The following is a 17,011-nucleotide window of genomic DNA, read 5'->3' on the forward strand; positions in this document are numbered from 1 at the left end:
GCACCTCCTCTCTCCCCTTCTTGGCAACCTCCACGGCCACACTCTGGGCTTCCAGGCGCGGCCTCTGCACGTTAGCTTCCCCCGCGCGCCGCCCGGGTGGAGCTCGGAGCACCCGCGGCCTTGGCGCCTGAACAGGGAGCTCGGCCGCCGCTTCCCCCCCCCCCGCCCCCGGCAGCCGCCCCCGCCCCCCGGCGGCCGCCCCCACCCCCGCCCCCCGCAGCCGCCGCCGGGGGCGGGGCGGGCCTTGGCGCGCGGGCTTCTGGGAGGCGCTTTACGGCCACGCGACGTCATTTTACGACGGCGTGGCGTCGCTTACGGCTGGCGGGCAGGCATGGCGGCTGTCCAGTGACCCAGAGAGCCGACGCGGGAGCTGCACCGGCCCTGGGACTGCTGCTCCGGCGCGTAGAGATGAAGCAGAAGCGGAGAGGTGCGGGAGGCCGGGGAGGGGGACAGGGGGGCGGGACTGGGGGGCCGGGGCGGGACAGGGGGGCCGGACGGACGGGGGAGGCCGGGGCGGGAGGGGGAGGCCCGGGAGGGAGGCCGGGGCGGGACTGGGGGGCCTGACGGACAGGGGGGGCCTGACGGACAGGGAGGCCGGTCCGGGAGAGGGGGGCGGGGGGGGAGGCCGGGGCGGGACTGGGGGTCTGGGCGGGCCAGGGAAGGGGCGAGCACCTGGACGGGCAGAGACGGAGCCGGACCTTCCCCGGGGGTCCGCTGCCCGCGCCGGCCTGCTGCGGGGGGCAGCCCCCCGCCTTCGGGCTACTCTTGTGCTGTTTATGTCCCGCCCGTGCCCGCCGTTTGCCGTCACTGGGCGTCTGGTGTGTTCACGGGGCAGAAAAGCCTCCAAGGAGTTCACGTTCTCGGCCTCAACCTGCTGAGATTTGTTTTACGACGCGTCCCACGAGTTGAGCTTCTTTAACTCGAGGTTTGTTTTAACTCTGCGTTGAAAGAGAAACGCCGGGGGATTCTCGACTCGGCGGGGCAGACCCGCAGCCTTTCTCCTTCGCCTTCCCCCTGGACCTGGCCCGGGACAGCTCCCTCCGTAGTTCTCAGCGGGATGCAGTCGGCGGTCGGGTGTGCTGCCCGCGCCTCTGGGCCTGTTTCTGTAGCTCCCTGGAGCCCTCGGTCTAATAGATGATGGTCGTGGAACTATCCACTGCCATTTATTGAGCGATTACTAGCAGTTCCGAAGTGGGTATCACCTCCGTTTTTACAAATGAGGACATTAAAATGCAAAGAATGAACTAATTTTTTCTAGCCCAAAATGATACTTAGGAAGTGGGGCTGGTTGGTCAGGCTGGCTCTGTGACCTCCCCCCATCCCCACTATGGAGGAAATAATCTGTCCTTAATCAGCTGCCTCTGGCATCAGTTGCTATTTCTCGTTCCAGCAACAGCCCCAGGTGTGCAGAGTTACTTTCATTAGTCGGCCGTCTTACCCCGCCTGTCCTGAATGAATGTCTTCCCTTATAAACATGCTCCTCACTCGCAGGCCAGGCAACTTTCCTCTTCATTTACCTGCCACCAACTCCTGCCGGTACTTAGAAGTCGCCTCTCGGGATAGTTTATTCCCCATCATTCTGACTGCCATTCTCCTAACCCCGCTTCGTCAGTAACGACTTTTTAATAATATTTTGGTTTTTGTTTACGTTATTTCGATGGATTCTTACAGCAGTCTTGTGATGTGCGCATTATACTGATTTTATAGGCAAGCAGAGGGGAACTTAAGAGGTGTTGATCTTGTTAGCAGGAAACAGCAGGGATTTATTTGGAGGAGGGGTTGGGGACTGTGTCCAAGTTTTCAACTTTAAATCTTGTGATTTTTTTTTTTTTAATACTGCCTTTCAACAGTCTTTTATTTTGTATCCAGATTCTGTATACTTTCTTCACCTTCTTGAATAATTTTTTGTGTCATTTCAGTATATTTTGCATACTTTCTTTAAACTGTGTTTTAATCTTTTTATTCCTAAATAACTTTCACTATCACTTGCATCCTATTTCAGTGCCTTGCCAGGGTACTTGATACAGTGACCGGTTCCTTACCCAGCCCTGTCGGGAAGCCTGCATTCTGGTGAGGCGCTTCCTCACAAAGCTAGGCGATTCCCTTCTCTGATGTTCCTCTGTTTTGCCCTCTCCTTTGTTTGTCCACCTCCTCCCCTTTCTTTCAAGACCCCCCTGCCATTTCCTTCATGAAGCTTTGTCTTACCAATTCACTCTTACAGTTAATTCTTGATGCTTTCATAGGCTATACAAGTGGCTTTTTGGTCTTTGTCTATTTTAGTCACCTGAGTCCTCTCTTCCCTACCAAAGAATTTGAGGATCCATATATATAAACAAAAAGGTGGCGTTCTTTGGTTGACATGGACAGAGAAGCCTGTCCCTCTGTTTCCTGTCTCCCCCTCCCCTTTTACCACCACCAGCCTCACCTTGTGCATGGCCCCCAAGGCACCTTGTGGAGCTCCGGAGAGCTGAGTCACATGGTTCAGAAAGCATTTAACCTTTGCTAATAGATGGGTTTATTTTTTTCCTCTCAGATTATTTTGTGTTTGTTAACTCGAACTCATTAAGTTAGAGGCAATGAAAAAAAAACCTGAAAGTTGTGGAGAAAACACTTGGATGTGAGTCTTAACGCTGCCCTGTACTTACAGCAGTCTCTTCACTGCCGTAGCTTTCCAGATCTGTAAGATGGAAACGCAATTCCTGCCTTAGTATTCGTGTGAGGTTTCACGTGAGATAAAGTAGATGAAAGGACTTCAGACTTTCCAGGGCGTTCTCATGTGTGCTTCTCTCTGATGACTGCGTTGACTTTGTCCACCAACTTTCTGTCAGCCTGCATGCTGGCGGCACAAGCCGAGAGCTCACAGCTGTTACTGCTGTGGGGAGATTGGCATTTTTTGCCTTGAGGAAAAGAGCCAGATTGGCCTGACTTACAGGTGCCCACCCTTGAATCTGGCAACTGTGATTGGGAATGTGGAGTCCTGGAAGAAGTATCCACCTCTGCAGCTGCCTTTTAGATGAGAAGGGGAGCCCCAGTGGTCAGGAGAATCGCGGTGGTTGCCAGATAGTACCTTGGAGAGGCATGAAGATCCTTAGACAGGTAGAGCATCCGCAACCCTTCTTGGAGTACTGTTTCAAACACCTGGGTTTGAGTTTTAACTGTCCCCTTGGTGGGGAATTTTTATGAGCCAGATAAGTAGTCCTCTTACTCTGTTCTGAGAATCAGATGAAATGATGCACCTTAATGTACCTTGTGGGTTGTGTCATGCAAGTATCAGTCATATCAAATCTGGAGAGAGGGGGAAGCGATTTTTAACTACCATGACCCTTGCTTGTGTGCACAGGTTCTTTCTCCCAGGCTTGTGTCTCCTCTGCTGTCATCCTCGTGGCGTCTGTGCTTCCACAGTGAGCTTTTCCCATCTATAGGTGAAGCCTGATTTCTTTTAAACTAAAGACAAAAGATATGCTCAAATTGTAAACAATAGATATTTAGTGTCTTGGGAACTTGAATGTTCACTTGGCATATTTGGAATGATTTTGGAAGGAGACCAGCTGATAAACTGTTACTGAATCATATGATTTTTTACATTGTCAAATATTCTCTTTCCAGGAGATCTCAGCCCTGCTGAGTTAATGATGCTAACCATAGGAGATGTTATTAGACAACTCATTGAAGCCCATGAACAGGGGAAAGACATCGACCTGAACAAGTAAGTGACCATGGCAACGAAGGTCCTCTGGCTCGGCAGTGGATCTTTTTATGGAATTGTCAAATACTGCTTGTTTTCTATCTTATATTTCATTTTCTAGTTAAGGATTTTAGTTTTCTGTCTTCCCTGTTACATATTTATGGCAAAATTGTCTCATGGCATCATATTGCTTCTAACAGCTATTGTGTGCTGTGTTCTGCTCACTGTTTGGAGTACATTGCATGAGGTAGCAACTCCTGTCCCCCTCATGAGGCGTGGGGAGTTAGGTTATTTGCCAGGAGTGAAGATCTAGTGATGGGCAGAGCGGGGCTGGGGCCTAGGTCACCTGGACCGTGTCTGGAGCTCATTCTCCTCCATGTCACTGCACGTCCTTCTTCCCTCCCTGCTGCTTCAAGGAAGCAGTTGCTCTCTGCCAGGAAACTCTCCCTTTAGGACCCTGGATCTAACCCAGCCCTTCTCCGCTCTAGAACCTCTCTGACAATGTTCATCGTCCTCCTCTGCCCAGGCACCTTCAGCCTTGAGCTTGTCAAACCCTTACGTAAGCATGATCTTTCACATCTGCGTTCTTTTTTTCCTTCATTATATACATCTGCTCTAATAAAAGGATCTGTCCCTTCCTCCCCCTCCCCCCAACTTTTCCATGACCAAATCACCACATGAAGACCCTTTTCCTGTTCACTGAAATGCTACATACTCCTCTTGCTTGGAACATTGTGCTTAGTTAACATTTGTGATGGAAATAAGTCATCCCTATCTTGACTATGGAGAGGTCACATTTTACTGATTTTCCCACCTTGTCTGGAAGCACTTGTAGTTGTCATGGCAGGGAAGGGATTGTAATGGCTAGAGGCCAAGCTCGGTGCATCCTGCAAGCTCCTGAAGAGCCCGCACACTGGTCAGAGCCCAGATGCAGCGGTGCAGAGCTCAAGGAAGGCTGAAGAGGACTTGGAGGCTGGAGCGCCATTTTGATGAGACCTCCACTGTGTCATCTCCCTGGAGTCATCTGGTTTTCTTTTTGGGACTCCAGGGTGAGAAGAGGATGTTATTCATTCATGAATTGTGTTCTGTTTCCCTGATAGTCACAAATGTTAAAGCTGCTGCTGTCATCTGGGGAGAGGATAGGTGTTATATGTGGGTCATCCTTGTGATAGCTTGTCCTTGAAATCTGTGGTCCTGAGAGTGCTAGATGCTTTACTTCCAGGGTGAAAAACAGGACAGCTGCCAAATACGGCCTTTCAGCACAGCCCCGCCTGGTGGACCTCATTGCCGCAGTCCCACCTCAGTATCGAAAGGTTTTGGTGCCCAAGTTAAAGGCAAAACCCATCAGAACTGCTAGTGGGGTAAGTGATTTGTGTCATAAACTGTGGATTGTGTGTCCAGTCTACCAGAAATGTCTGCTGCCATGAGCACCAGGGAGATGAAAGTGGGGGGTCCAGACTAATAAAATCCGCATGTTACACTCTTTGCTGGAGTGGAGACGTGCAGTGTACGTGGTACCCAGCGAGGGACAGTGCTGTGCTGGAGGAATAGGTGACCCTGGTGTTTTCAAACATACAGATTGAGGCTTGATGACTGTCCTAGTGTGGTAACTGCTGTTGCCTGTGATGAACTCCCATATAATTGATACTCTCCAAAGTTACCTTTAAAGGTAGTTAATGGTGCCAAGTCGTCTGTCCCTGTAAGATCATGTCGGATGGTCGGCCCAGCAGGGAGACGAGATGGCCCTGCAGGAAAGGGACTAGCTAGCAGGCGCAGAGCTTGCTTGACGTACACATGGCGCTCACCTTAGCAGAGGAGTCACGGGAGCCAGGGCACAGGAGCTGGGGCAGTATGGGTGGTGTGTGCAGGGCTCAGCGCAGCCCCACACTGTGGGAGTTGATTATTCCTTTGGGAAATCCATAGGATCTTGGGTTGTGAGTGGTGAGTTTGGGATCAGCTTGTAAAAGATCTTCAGTGTCCCACAAAGAAAGAGAATGATGGGAACCTGTGCAGTGGTGACCCGCAGGGCCTGGTGCAGGTGTAGCACCTACCGCGGGGTTGGAGGGGGCGGGTAACATGTGGTGTAGAATTTGTCTCTTCAGGCTGGACACTCCTCTGGCTTTCCTTCCTTGACTTAATTGGTTTTTCGGTTTGGAAGATTTCATGCAAGTCATTTTGTTGCTTGCCCTTGATCTGGCTTCATCGGTGTCCTCCTGGGATTCAGTTTATGCGCGGCCGGCATGTCTCAGTGATAACGTGTCCTCCTGTGCCCTCTTGGGGGTGTTTGTAGTTTCCATCTGTCCTGTCTTATGGATGTTCTTTTGGAGCAAGGCTTGAAAAATACAGCTCTGCCAGGACCTTGGAAACCCTGCCATCTACTCTCTGCATCCTTTCCCTCCTTCCTAGAGAGAACCGCTGTCCAGAATTCAGTGTCAGTTATTCTATAATAGCTTTTGCTACTCTCTCCTAGATTGCTGTTGTAGCTGTGATGTGCAAGCCCCACAGATGTCCACACATCAGTTTTACAGGAAATATATGTGTGTAAGTACATGATTTTGATGCGTGTGTGTGTGTATGCACGTTTTTAATTACACTAGTAAGCTCCTTAGAGTCTTGACCTTGCATACTGGTAGTATTTAAAATTTTGATTTAATAGGTTCATAAGTTATTTTTTTGCAACATGCGGCCATTAATAGGATTTTTCAGTGCCTTAAAAATGGAACATATAAAATTTTTAATTTGTTGCAATATTAATGAATATACTTCATTTCTAAACCTCAAAACACTAAGCATTCTGTTAACTCGGTAAATGAAGTGTGGAACTATGGGCTGCCTAAAATCCAGATGTCAGAAATTTAACATAAATTTGGATCAGGAAAATATCAAAATAAAAGTTTATCCTGGATTCTAGGTGGGAAAATGAAATGGGAGAAAGATTTATTTTCAGTTAGCAGAGATCAAGAACACTGTAAGCCTCAGGCCACACTCAGAAAAATGTAGATCTGCTCGTCTGCCTCAGAAGCTCACATGTTAGTGACTATTGAATCTGAAGGTGATTGGAATATAGTCCTTTATGTGCTTTTGTTTGTTAGTCCAAACTATTTATTTTTAGATACTGCAAAGGTAGACTCTGGGATTTGAAAAGAAAGCCCATTGGCTAGCAAGATTTTTTGGAAACTGTAGATCCTTGAGCTAGCCTGGTGACTGGCCTTGTGCTGACCTCTTCCTCCTGCTCCTGTCTCGGTAGGTACTGCCCCGGTGGACCTGACTCAGATTTTGAGTATTCGACCCAGTCTTACACGGGATATGAGGTAATGTGAGTCTCCCAGAGTGTTATGTCACCTGTTGCCTGTAGTGTGCTTTTTTACTGGTACTACCTTGTGAAAATTTTTATTTTTATCCTGATGCAAAAGTTGTTCATTCACAAATATTTGCTGAGTGTCTTTGCTGGAGAAATACTTTCATAAGCACTTACCGTTAACATGTGTCAAACACTATTTTAAGTGCTTTACAATTTTACAATTTTAAACCTTACAGCATTGTTTGACGGCAACACTATTATTACCCCAGTTTTGGGGGTAAGGAAACTGAGGCCAGGAAGGCTTAAGTGGCCATGAGGCACCTGCTGGTAGGCGACAGCCACATGTTAAACTCAGCTCCTCATCACCACGTTGTGCTGCCACTGCAGCTGTGAAAACTAGACGGGACCCCTAGCCTTCCAGAAACTACCTTTGCGTAATGGGAAGTAAACAGTAAGCAAGCAAACAAGCAAAATACGAGGTACTAGGACCTGCTATGCAGAAAAGTGGAACTGAGTGTAGTGGCAGCAGCCAAGTGGGCGCCCTGTCTCTGGTGAGTGGGATTCTCTGAGAAGATTTGAACTGAGGCCTAATGACAAGATGGAGCTGGTCACAAGTATGTCAGGAGAACAGTCCTAGCAGAGAGAGAAGATCCTTGGCAGGAATGATGTGGTGTGTTCTGGAACAAAGTAGGGTGAGCCTAGAGAGAAGGTGGGGGAAGGTTTTGTAATCCGGGCCACTGAGGTTTAAAGAGAGAGAGAGATACTCTGATGCCAGTTTGACAGGATGGCTTGATGGCCTTGGGGGGCATGGGCTGGAGTGGAGGAGGAGACCAGTGAGCAGGCTTTGGAAGCAGTCATCATCTTCAGAAGAGCTGGGCAGCCAGCAAACCCTGTGCCTTTTTCTTTTCCTTATATATGGTTTTTCATATTTTCCCATGGTTCAAATCTTTAAAAATACATGATTCTCGTTCCTGTCTCCTAGCCACTCTTCTGTTCCAGCCCCACCCCCTCAACAGACATTTAGTATTATCTCCCTCCTGTTCTGTATCCTTCAACAATGTGTGGCTGTTCAAGCATTCATAGGCCTCATCCTGCCTTGTACACGTACAGTAGTGTGTCAGCCTTGCACCTTGCCTTTTTCATTAACAGTGTATCTTAGAGATCATTTTAAATTGTTTCTTCCATTGTATAATTTATAAGGTTTTGTGATAACTCATTTTACCAGGTGACTCTAGAATGTGTGGGCACACCTGTGTCTGAGTAGTGTAACAATGTGGTGATTGTGGGGACTCTTAAGTGCTCATGTAAAGCCAGGTAGGTGTGATCCCAGGAGACACTCAGGACAGAGTCTGGAGACTAGCCAGATGCTGCACAAGACAGTTTCAAACCCCTGACGAGATGGAGAAAGGAAGAAAGGAACACACGTCAGTTTTTGATATTCGAAATCATAGAGAATTAATATTCTTTAAAGAACCCTTTTGAAAGTGCTATTTGTGTTTATTTCAATCTAGGCATAATGGTAATTTTCTTTTTTTTTTAAGCCAACCTCCATGCGAGCTATCCGTGCTAGATATGACCCTTATCTACAGACAAGACACCGAATAGAGCAGGTGAGTTTTTTGAAATGCATTTTAAGTGAGATTTTGTACTTACAGGGTATTGTGGCTTGATTTGAGTTGAATAATTCATTATCATTATGGTACAAATAAGAACTGAGTATTTTTCTCTTTTGTAAGTTTTCTTATCCCTCTGAAGGAGGGAGAATATTTTGTATTACCTAGCAGGGTCAAAAGCACTGTTTGTTTTTTTAGGGACTGAATTCTTTAACAGTTTTATATTCTCTAAATTTCTTTCAGAGTGTAGACAGTCATTTATGGCATGAAATTTACAAATGTGCATGCATGAAACTTCAGCCAGGTGGGTGGATGAATTTTTAGCTCCATGAGCCAGAGCAGAAGTATTGTGAGTGCTGGGCTGGGGTGGAGGCATAGCTGGCTGTGGAGTCTACGAGGCACTTTGGGGCTGAAGGGGTCTCTATCACAAGAGGTCTCTATCACAAGCTGTGCCTACATAGCTCCAAACACTTGCCAGAACTCATCCAACCACATGTCTAAAGTTTATGGACTTTATTGTGTGTAAGTTATAACTCAATATAGCTGAGTAAAATCAAATACAACAATGACCTTGCTCTGTTCAAGAAATCTGAACATGAGCACAAAATCTCTTCTTTACAATTTTTTTTACAATTTTATTTTAACTCAGTGTTTAAACCCGAGTCCTGTTTGCAGTGTCACAGTAACACTGGTGGGACAGCAACAAAACTGCAGATGGTGGTGTGTGCACCCCAGGCGGGAGGCGCTTCTGGGTTATGGAGCTGGTGTTACTCGTGAGCAGCCAGTTCTCATCTATGCTCCGCTGTCACCAGCATGTGTGGAACCAGGGCTGTCTGTCATAGGGGAGGACCCCATGGTGCCAGCGGCGACAGGGAGGGGCTGTGTAGTTTGGAAAAACATTTCTAAATGGAGCATCGCTCCCGTTTCTTTTTAGTCTTGATCCGTAATTCATTGAAATGTTTGAAAATCAATTGCACTGCAGGCTTGCTTTCCAGAAAAGAAAACAGTGTAATGTTTGTTTACCAAAAAGGGGCAGAGGTCCTAAAAGATAACAGGACTGCCAAAGAGAGGTGATTCTTCCTACCTGTAAGAATCACTGAGTAACTTTCCAGTTACTCACCCTGGGAGGTTTTCATTAGAGTCTGCTTGACGGTAATTCACAAAACTGCCAGGATGATTCTGTTTGTTTCCCTGTGAACAACCATGGGTACGAAAATCCTTCTCATGTTGGTATGTGTTTGCACGTGTGTGCTCTTATGCATTCACAAGTGTGAATAAATATGCACACACACTTACATTTGTATAAATTGTCATTTTCAGAAATGTATTTTAAAAGGTGCCTTTTGTCAAGATTAATGGTAGGCATGCCCTTCAAAGAGGACATTAATTTGAGCCATGGTTTGGGAGTCTGCTTGAGCCTGTTTTTCTCAAACCTAAGATACTGTACAAATTGAAATCTTGGCTTACTGCAGGTGACAGAATGAAAGAGGTGCATTATTCTCCCCCTGGTAGAGAGGACATTATTTTACCTGACTTTTACTTCCTTTTTTTTTTTTTTGATAAAGCAGGCTCAAGGTGCCCATATACCAGAATCTTCACAATTAATTTGAGACTTTGTTTTCATTTAAATCTGCTTCTTAGTTTTTCTGACCTAGTGTTCTCTTTCTTTCATTTGCATTAAGTCCTTACCGTGTTGCGTGTATCCTATTCTCTGCCTCTGGGCTCACCGCTAAATTGGGCATAAGACACATCATCATTAGGTCATTTGCTGTGTTAGACATAGTGTTCTGTTACCATTTAGCTGCCTATACCCCTTTCTGGCTTATATGTGTTTTTAAATTTCCATTAAATTCTGTAAGTATAGATGTCAAGCTGATTATTTTTAATTCTCCTCTTCCTTTGGGCTATTGTTTTTTGTTCTTTCAAACTCTGTCTTCTTTAAGTTCACAGAATTGGCTAATACATTTAATTGCTTCGCATTTTTAAACTATACTGATGAAACACTGCAAAATACAGTTAGAAATTTGTGATGTCCTCTTAGAGTAGTTGCCTGTGCCTTTCTAATGCTGATGTATTTGTCTTTCAGTTAAAACAACTTGGCCACAGTGTGGATAAAGTGGAGTTCATCGTGATGGGTGGAACATTTATGGCCCTTCCAGAAGAGTACAGAGATTACTTTATTCGAAATTTACACGATGCTCTATCAGGACATACGTCCAACAATATTTACGAGGCTGTCAAGTAAGAAATCCTCCTTTTACCCCATTCTCCAGGTGGTTGTCCCTTCTCCTCCCAGCAGCAGCCTGTGAGGACTTGTGCTCTGCAGCTCCGCTCCTAGTTCCTCCAGCTACTTGTTTTGTGGGCAAGGATTATTTTCGTTGAAATAATCTCTTTTTTAAAAAAGGATGTCCACTGACATAGTAGTATTCTCAGAGACTGATTCACAAGAATCACTGTGAAGATTGTTTTGGCCAGGGTCTCATCTAAAATGCAGGAGCCGTTGAGATTGGGTCAGCTGAGTTTTCAATACTTCCTCCCCCAAGAAGGGTGTAGTAGTACTATTTATCTAAAACACTTAGCTGCTATAAAATCAAAATAACTAACTTACTAAATAATTATCATTTCATTACTAGTTATGGGACAATTTTATGAAATTATTCCAAATTCTAGTTGACAAGATAAGAGAATTATGCAGTCTTTTGAAACCTCATATCTTAGTTTTTAGCAAAAAAGAACACTAAGGTTTTCACATATAGTTCAGTGATTTAAGATTTTCAGAAGTTTCAGGAACGCCTATATACTTCCTGCTCTCTGTGATTCACTGAAATGTGCATTGAGGGCCCACTAAGTGTCTAGTGCTCTGGCTTAGACTCCGGGACCAGCATGGTGAACATGGCAGGTGTTCTTATAGATGCTGGTGCTTACAGTCTGCCTCAACACCAGGAGCTGCGATGCAGGTAGACTCCCGTGATAGAAAATAAATAGGATGATCGTCTAGACGGAGTGGGGGTATTTAAGCTGCAACCTAAAGGAAGGATAAGGGTCAGTCCGGGCAAATGGAACTTGGGGTGTTTGGGGAATAGAGAAGGAGTAAGAAGGCACCCAGGTTCTGGCTATAGGAAATGGTCGACTGTTAGTGCCTGTTCTGTGAGGGTAGAGGGGGGAGGAGCAGCTTTGTGGAAGGGAATCAAGAGTCTCGCTGTGGATCTGCTGTTTGAAACGTCTCTGACACATGGGGTGGCAAGGCCAGGGAGGCTCTGTAAGGGACAGCTGGGCTGCCATACAGAACTGGGGCTGCCATATGGAATTGGGGTTCACAGGGCCAGAGGCCCCACAGGAGAGTCATACCGCCATAAGATAGACTGCGTGAGAAAGCAGCCTTCACAGCAGCTCTTGGAGTGTGAGCCCATCATCCTTGTGCACGTGTGTAAATGCTCATGGAGTCCAGGACAATGAGCCACATAGCACTAGTTAGACGAGAGAAGAGGGAAAAGAGAAAATGTTTACGTTTCCTGTTTGCAGTGTGCCGGGCACTGTGAGAGCTGTGTTAGTCATTTAATACAGTAGGCCTTCCAGTTAGGTATTTACGTCATTCCTGTTTTACAGGTAAGGAAACTGAGGTACAGAGAGACTGAGCAGCTTGCCCAGAGTGACACAGTTGGTGGTGGTGGCTGTGGAGCTGGCGGCTCTGCTTTCAGGGCCTGAGCTGTGCCAGGAGATGTCCTGGGTGAGAGTGTCCGCCGCGGTGCGTCGGCAGAGCGGGGGAACCCTGGGAGAAATGGGTCTCTCTTCTTGCACATCCTCTTCTTCCTCAGCCTTTTTTTCTGGCTTTTAGAAGGTGGAGGAGGGAGAGGTTGCAGGGAATATAGATAATTTTAAAGTTGTTCAAATAGTGGCCACGTGGAGAATTAAGCAGGGTGATGAACGGGACCAAATTTTGAATGGCCCTAAGGGTGGGTTGCGTGCCCCATCTTGCAAGTGCTTCTTAGCACCTCGAGGCCCGAGTCAGCAATGCATGGATGCTGAGTGAAGGATCAGGTGTAGGTCAGTATTGACAGCTGAGCACCTGCAGAGAGATGTCTTTTTGCGCCCTCCCTACTTCCTCTCTCCCCTTAATGTTTTTGTCCTTTGGGTTTGTGAAAATGAAAAGAATATAGAGGTTTTTAATGGAAGCATACCATCCTGGTAGCCTGAGAGACTTGAGTGAGGAGTTCAGGAACTGGGAGTCTGTGAGCAACCCATTTCATTTGCTTGCCTCCAGAGACGTGCTTATGTCCATGAACCTAGAAGTTTAGCCACCGCTGGCCAGGGTGATCCTCCTGGGGTGTTGGTCGCCGCGGGAGTGTGACCGCTGCCCATTCAGAGCCTAGACTGCTCCTGAGTGTGAGTCATGCTTGCTGAAGGCTGAGGTCTTCCAGGCTTTATAGTACTGAAAACCAAATAATAGCTTAGAATAAAATGTAATCTGAGGAGACAACCTTAATTAGTTCAAGCCCCATGATGTTGAATGTCAGTAGTACCTCAGAGAGCTGCTGACTAAAATTCATTCCCCTCTGAGCATTCCCTAGCGGGATGACCTGTCACCACCAGGAAGTTTTTCTCCCCATGCGTGCATGTCTGTCCTGTGTTCTTACTCCTGCTATTCTTATGTTGAAGACCTTTCATACTTAGTGGAATTGGGCTGTAAATATCTTGAACTTCCTCATCGCCTCCCACCCCCATAAAAGTTGGCCCCAAAGCTTTTCGGTCTACATTTTGGGTCCCTGGAGTCATGGGCCAGGCAGCTCAAATCTGCATATTGAATGTTTACAATACAGCTAGTTTGACAGTTTCATCAATGAAAATTTTAAAATTTCTGCCTTACTCTTGGTGTAATGTTTTAGCTTCATCTTTACAAGATGTCCTAGTGCCTGGTGGTATTGGCAGGTCATCTGTTTGGGGGTGAAAGTGCAGTCTTCCATGACACTGATGAGCTTCCCACCGTGACGTGCCTGGACAAAGCCCTTTGCTGGAGAAAGCCGCTGGCCTAGGTGAGGCGGTGCTGCGTGTTTGTCTCCTTGACTTCGCCGTGAGAGGGCAGCACACACTGGGCTTTGAGATAACGTTTCTGTCTGGCCTGAGTCATCTTTACAACAAACCCGTGGCTGGCTCTTGGGGAGTAACAGAGTACAGTCTGGGAGCTATGGAACCGCCCGCAAGGGTCTGTGTTCTCTGAGCACTGCCTGCCCAGCAGTGGCACGTTCTGCCTTTTCTGCAGCTCTGGACACTGGCCTGAGAGTCAGAGAAAGGCTGCGGGTGGCATCTTCGAGGTGAACTCTTGCCACCAGCTCCCTGTAACAAGAGTTGGTGTTTGTAGAGAAACTGGTTTGAGGCAGCAGCTGGGGTACAGTGGTTTGTAACCCAGAACTGGAGACACGGAGAACAGTTTTCAGATGTTAGTGTCTTAGCGAGATGGCGCCAGAGATGCTGTTTCAGCCGTGAGGGGTTCTTCGCCATGCTAGGGTGAGATTTTTATCCCGCCGCCTGTTCTCCTTACCTTGGACAGACTATTCAGGAAAACTGAGTGCACAGGGCCCACCTCCCTGAGGTCTAGTGATGAGCTTGATGTTCGCATGTCATTGATAGTAGTTGTCTCTGCTTGCTTGTCAGTCACACAGATGACTTTCATAGCTTAGCAGAGTGTTTTCTTAAACTTAATTTTAAGTTGGGTTTAAAATTACATATTGTGACAGATGAGTTAACAGTGTTTCAGGTTAAAAGTCTTTGGTAAAACGGGCCAAGGTCTGTGTATATTTGCTCAGTCACCCCCCCCCCACCCCTTTGTCTAGCCTGAATAACTTTTTTTTTTTTTAAGATTGATTTATTTATGCCTACAAGAGCTGGGGTACAGGCCAGAGGTGCAGGAGGTGAGAGGCCCCACCAGAGACAGAGTGGGGAACAGAACAGGCAGACTGACTGGAATACACTGTTAAGGGGAGCAGCGGGCGAGACAGGAGAGGTCTGCTGCGCCATGTGGATTGCTCCCTGGCTGCTTCTTTCTTAAAAGATTATCTTAGAGGCAGGAGCAGCCCTGGCAGGGAGAGTCTGGCTAGTATTCATGCTGCTAGCAGCAGCAGCACATTGGAGCCTCACAGATCGACGAGTTGGGTGGCCCCACCAGCACCCTGAGGACCAGGCAGGCGTGGCTTCCCTGGAGGCTCGTTGGCTCAAGCCGAGTGATGACCACTTGCCCCCTCAGACAGACCAAGGCTCCACGGAGCAGCAGTCCTGGTGACCACTATCCCCTAAAAACCTTGGCTCAGGAGATGAAAAGGACCAGGCGTGGGTTCTGAGTCACCTATTGTTCGGCATGCAGGTGATGCCGGAGAACTTGGAGCAACCTTAGAGAATATCTTTATGCTCCTTGGCTGCTTTTACAGGATGTAGATTCAAAGGGCAGCTGCCCGTCAAGAAGTCTGAGTCAGACCTTCTCCCTGTGGGATTTTTAATTCTTTTCTGTTCTTTCCTCTTATTCCTCCCTTTCCTCCCGCCCCCCCCCCCCCCACCCCATCAATGACTTTAAGTCCTCCACCTCTGTCCTTAATGTGTCTTGGAAAAGCTAGAAGCCGAGGTGATACCGGGAAGATAATTTCATAGGCCTGCAGAGTTAAGGAAAAGCCGAAGCAACCTGAGAAGCCTGAAGGAGCTGTCTCCTGCCTGCTGCCTGGGCCTGGCTTCCAGCGGGAGGTGGCCTCCGGGCCTCCCTGGGCGAGCTTTGTGTCCAGACTCTATATGTCGCCCCTCCCTTTATATGGTCACCACTTTTACTCCCTCCCTTGCCAAGCACATTTTCATAGCCTTGACCAGGAACCTTAACGCTGGCAGTCCAACCTTGGATACAGTCTTAGTCACCTTGAAGGAGATACTAGTTGTTTTTCTTGCAACATTTTATTTGAAACAAAATTGACTTTCCCAGCAAACACTACATACCTGACCCCTGGATCCACAGGACTTCTGTGTCTCACACTTGCCTACCTGTGCTTCCTCTCTCCATCCACCCGCTTCCCCTCCTTGTCTTAATACTCTGCAGAGTAAGTTGCAGACCTGCCCACTGTGCCCCAAGTACACCATCAAGTGCATCATTTACTAGTGTTCACTGTTTGTGCTGGTTTCTTTTGAGCTAAGTGCTCAGATGGCAGATGTGTCATTGGATGCGTGCTGACGAGTGCATATGCCTATGCAAGGAAACCCTGCTGAGAATTGGAGTTATGTCATCCCAGGCTTCCTCATGCCCCATCCCTGCAAATCTTCACCTGCACCCCCCCCAGAGACAACCATTGTTGGGATGTTTTTTTCCCCCTTCCGTAAATTACTTTCTCCTCTTCTAGAACTTCATATAAATGGACACATAGCATGTATTCTTACGTGTGAGGCTTCTTTCACGGAGCATAATGCTTTGTGGTTCATCAGTATTGGGTATTTCACCTTTTTGGTGCTGCGTTGTACTCCATTGTTTGCATCAACCACCCTTTGTTTAGTCATTCTGTTGATGGGCTCTTGGGCTGTTTCCATTTGGGACTGTTCGGGAGAAACTTGGTGGAGCATATGTGCACAAATTTTTTTGTGAATATGTGTAATTCTCTTGGCTAATAATTTGAAGTAGAATGGGTATATCATTTGTTTAGTTTTATAAGAAGCTGCCAGAGAGTTTTCCAAAATAATTGTACCATTTGCATTCCCACCAATAACGTATGAGTGTTTGCTTATTCTACATCCTCACCAACATATGGTGTTGTCAGTCTTTTTAATTTTAGCTGTTCTAGTGGGTGTATAATGGTTTCTCATTGTAGTTTTAATTTGCATTTTCCTGATGAGATGACTAATGATGTTGAACACTTTTACTATGTGCTTATGCTTTTCATATTTCCTTTATGAAGTGTCTGTGAGTCTTTCCTTTATTTATTGGCTTGTTTATCCTGGATACCATTCCTTTGTTAGATCCTGTGTTTTACAAATCTGAAAACCCAGTCTGTGGCTTGACTATACATTATATGAATGAAATCTTTGAGCAGAGGTTTTTCATTTTGATGAAGTCTAACAGCATTTTTTCTTACATATTTATTACTTTGTATTGTCTCAAGTAAACCTTTGCCTGCTCCCAAGGCATAAGATACCCTCCTGTGTTTTCTCCTGGTTATAGTTTTAGGTCTCATGTTTAGGCTTAGGATCTATCTTGAATTTTCATGGGCAGCGTGAGGTTGGAGTTGAGGCTTCTTTTTTCCCATATGGTTTCTAGTTGTTTTAACATTATTTAAAAGATTTTCTTTCGCACTTAGATTGTACTGACACCTATGTCAAGAATTGGCTGACACTGTAATTGATCTCTGTCCTGTTGATCTGTTTTCCAATTCCTATGCCTATTGCCACACTATG

The 17,011-nt window shown here is 46.6% G+C and overlaps 1 protein-coding gene across 3 annotated transcripts in view; it reads left to right on the forward strand.

The window, feature by feature from the left end:
• Positions 1-315: 315 nt before the first annotated feature.
• Positions 316-17,011, forward strand: part of ELP3 (elongator acetyltransferase complex subunit 3) — a 56,253-nt gene continuing 39,557 nt past the window's right edge. The window contains exons 1-7 of one of the 3 annotated variants that reach the window (XM_037526515.2): positions 316-427; positions 3,607-3,706; positions 4,908-5,046; positions 6,156-6,226; positions 6,933-6,996; positions 8,528-8,596; positions 10,686-10,840. In XM_037526515.2, coding sequence (XP_037382412.1) covers positions 409-427; positions 3,607-3,706; positions 4,908-5,046; positions 6,156-6,226; positions 6,933-6,996; positions 8,528-8,596; positions 10,686-10,840 — 617 coding nt within the window. In that variant the 5' untranslated portion in view covers positions 316-408. Of the gene's footprint in view, positions 428-775; positions 926-3,606; positions 3,707-4,907; positions 5,047-6,155; positions 6,227-6,932; positions 6,997-8,527; positions 8,597-10,685; positions 10,841-17,011 lie in introns of those variants that run through there. The other 2 variants (XM_054701078.1, XM_054701079.1) reach the window with 2 other exon arrangements.

This window comes from Talpa occidentalis, unplaced genomic scaffold (genome assembly GCF_014898055.3).
Source record: "Talpa occidentalis isolate TD23 unplaced genomic scaffold, MPIMG_talOcc4v2.1 talOcc4.4, whole genome shotgun sequence".
NCBI classification, from domain to species: Eukaryota; Metazoa; Chordata; class Mammalia; order Eulipotyphla; family Talpidae; genus Talpa; species Talpa occidentalis.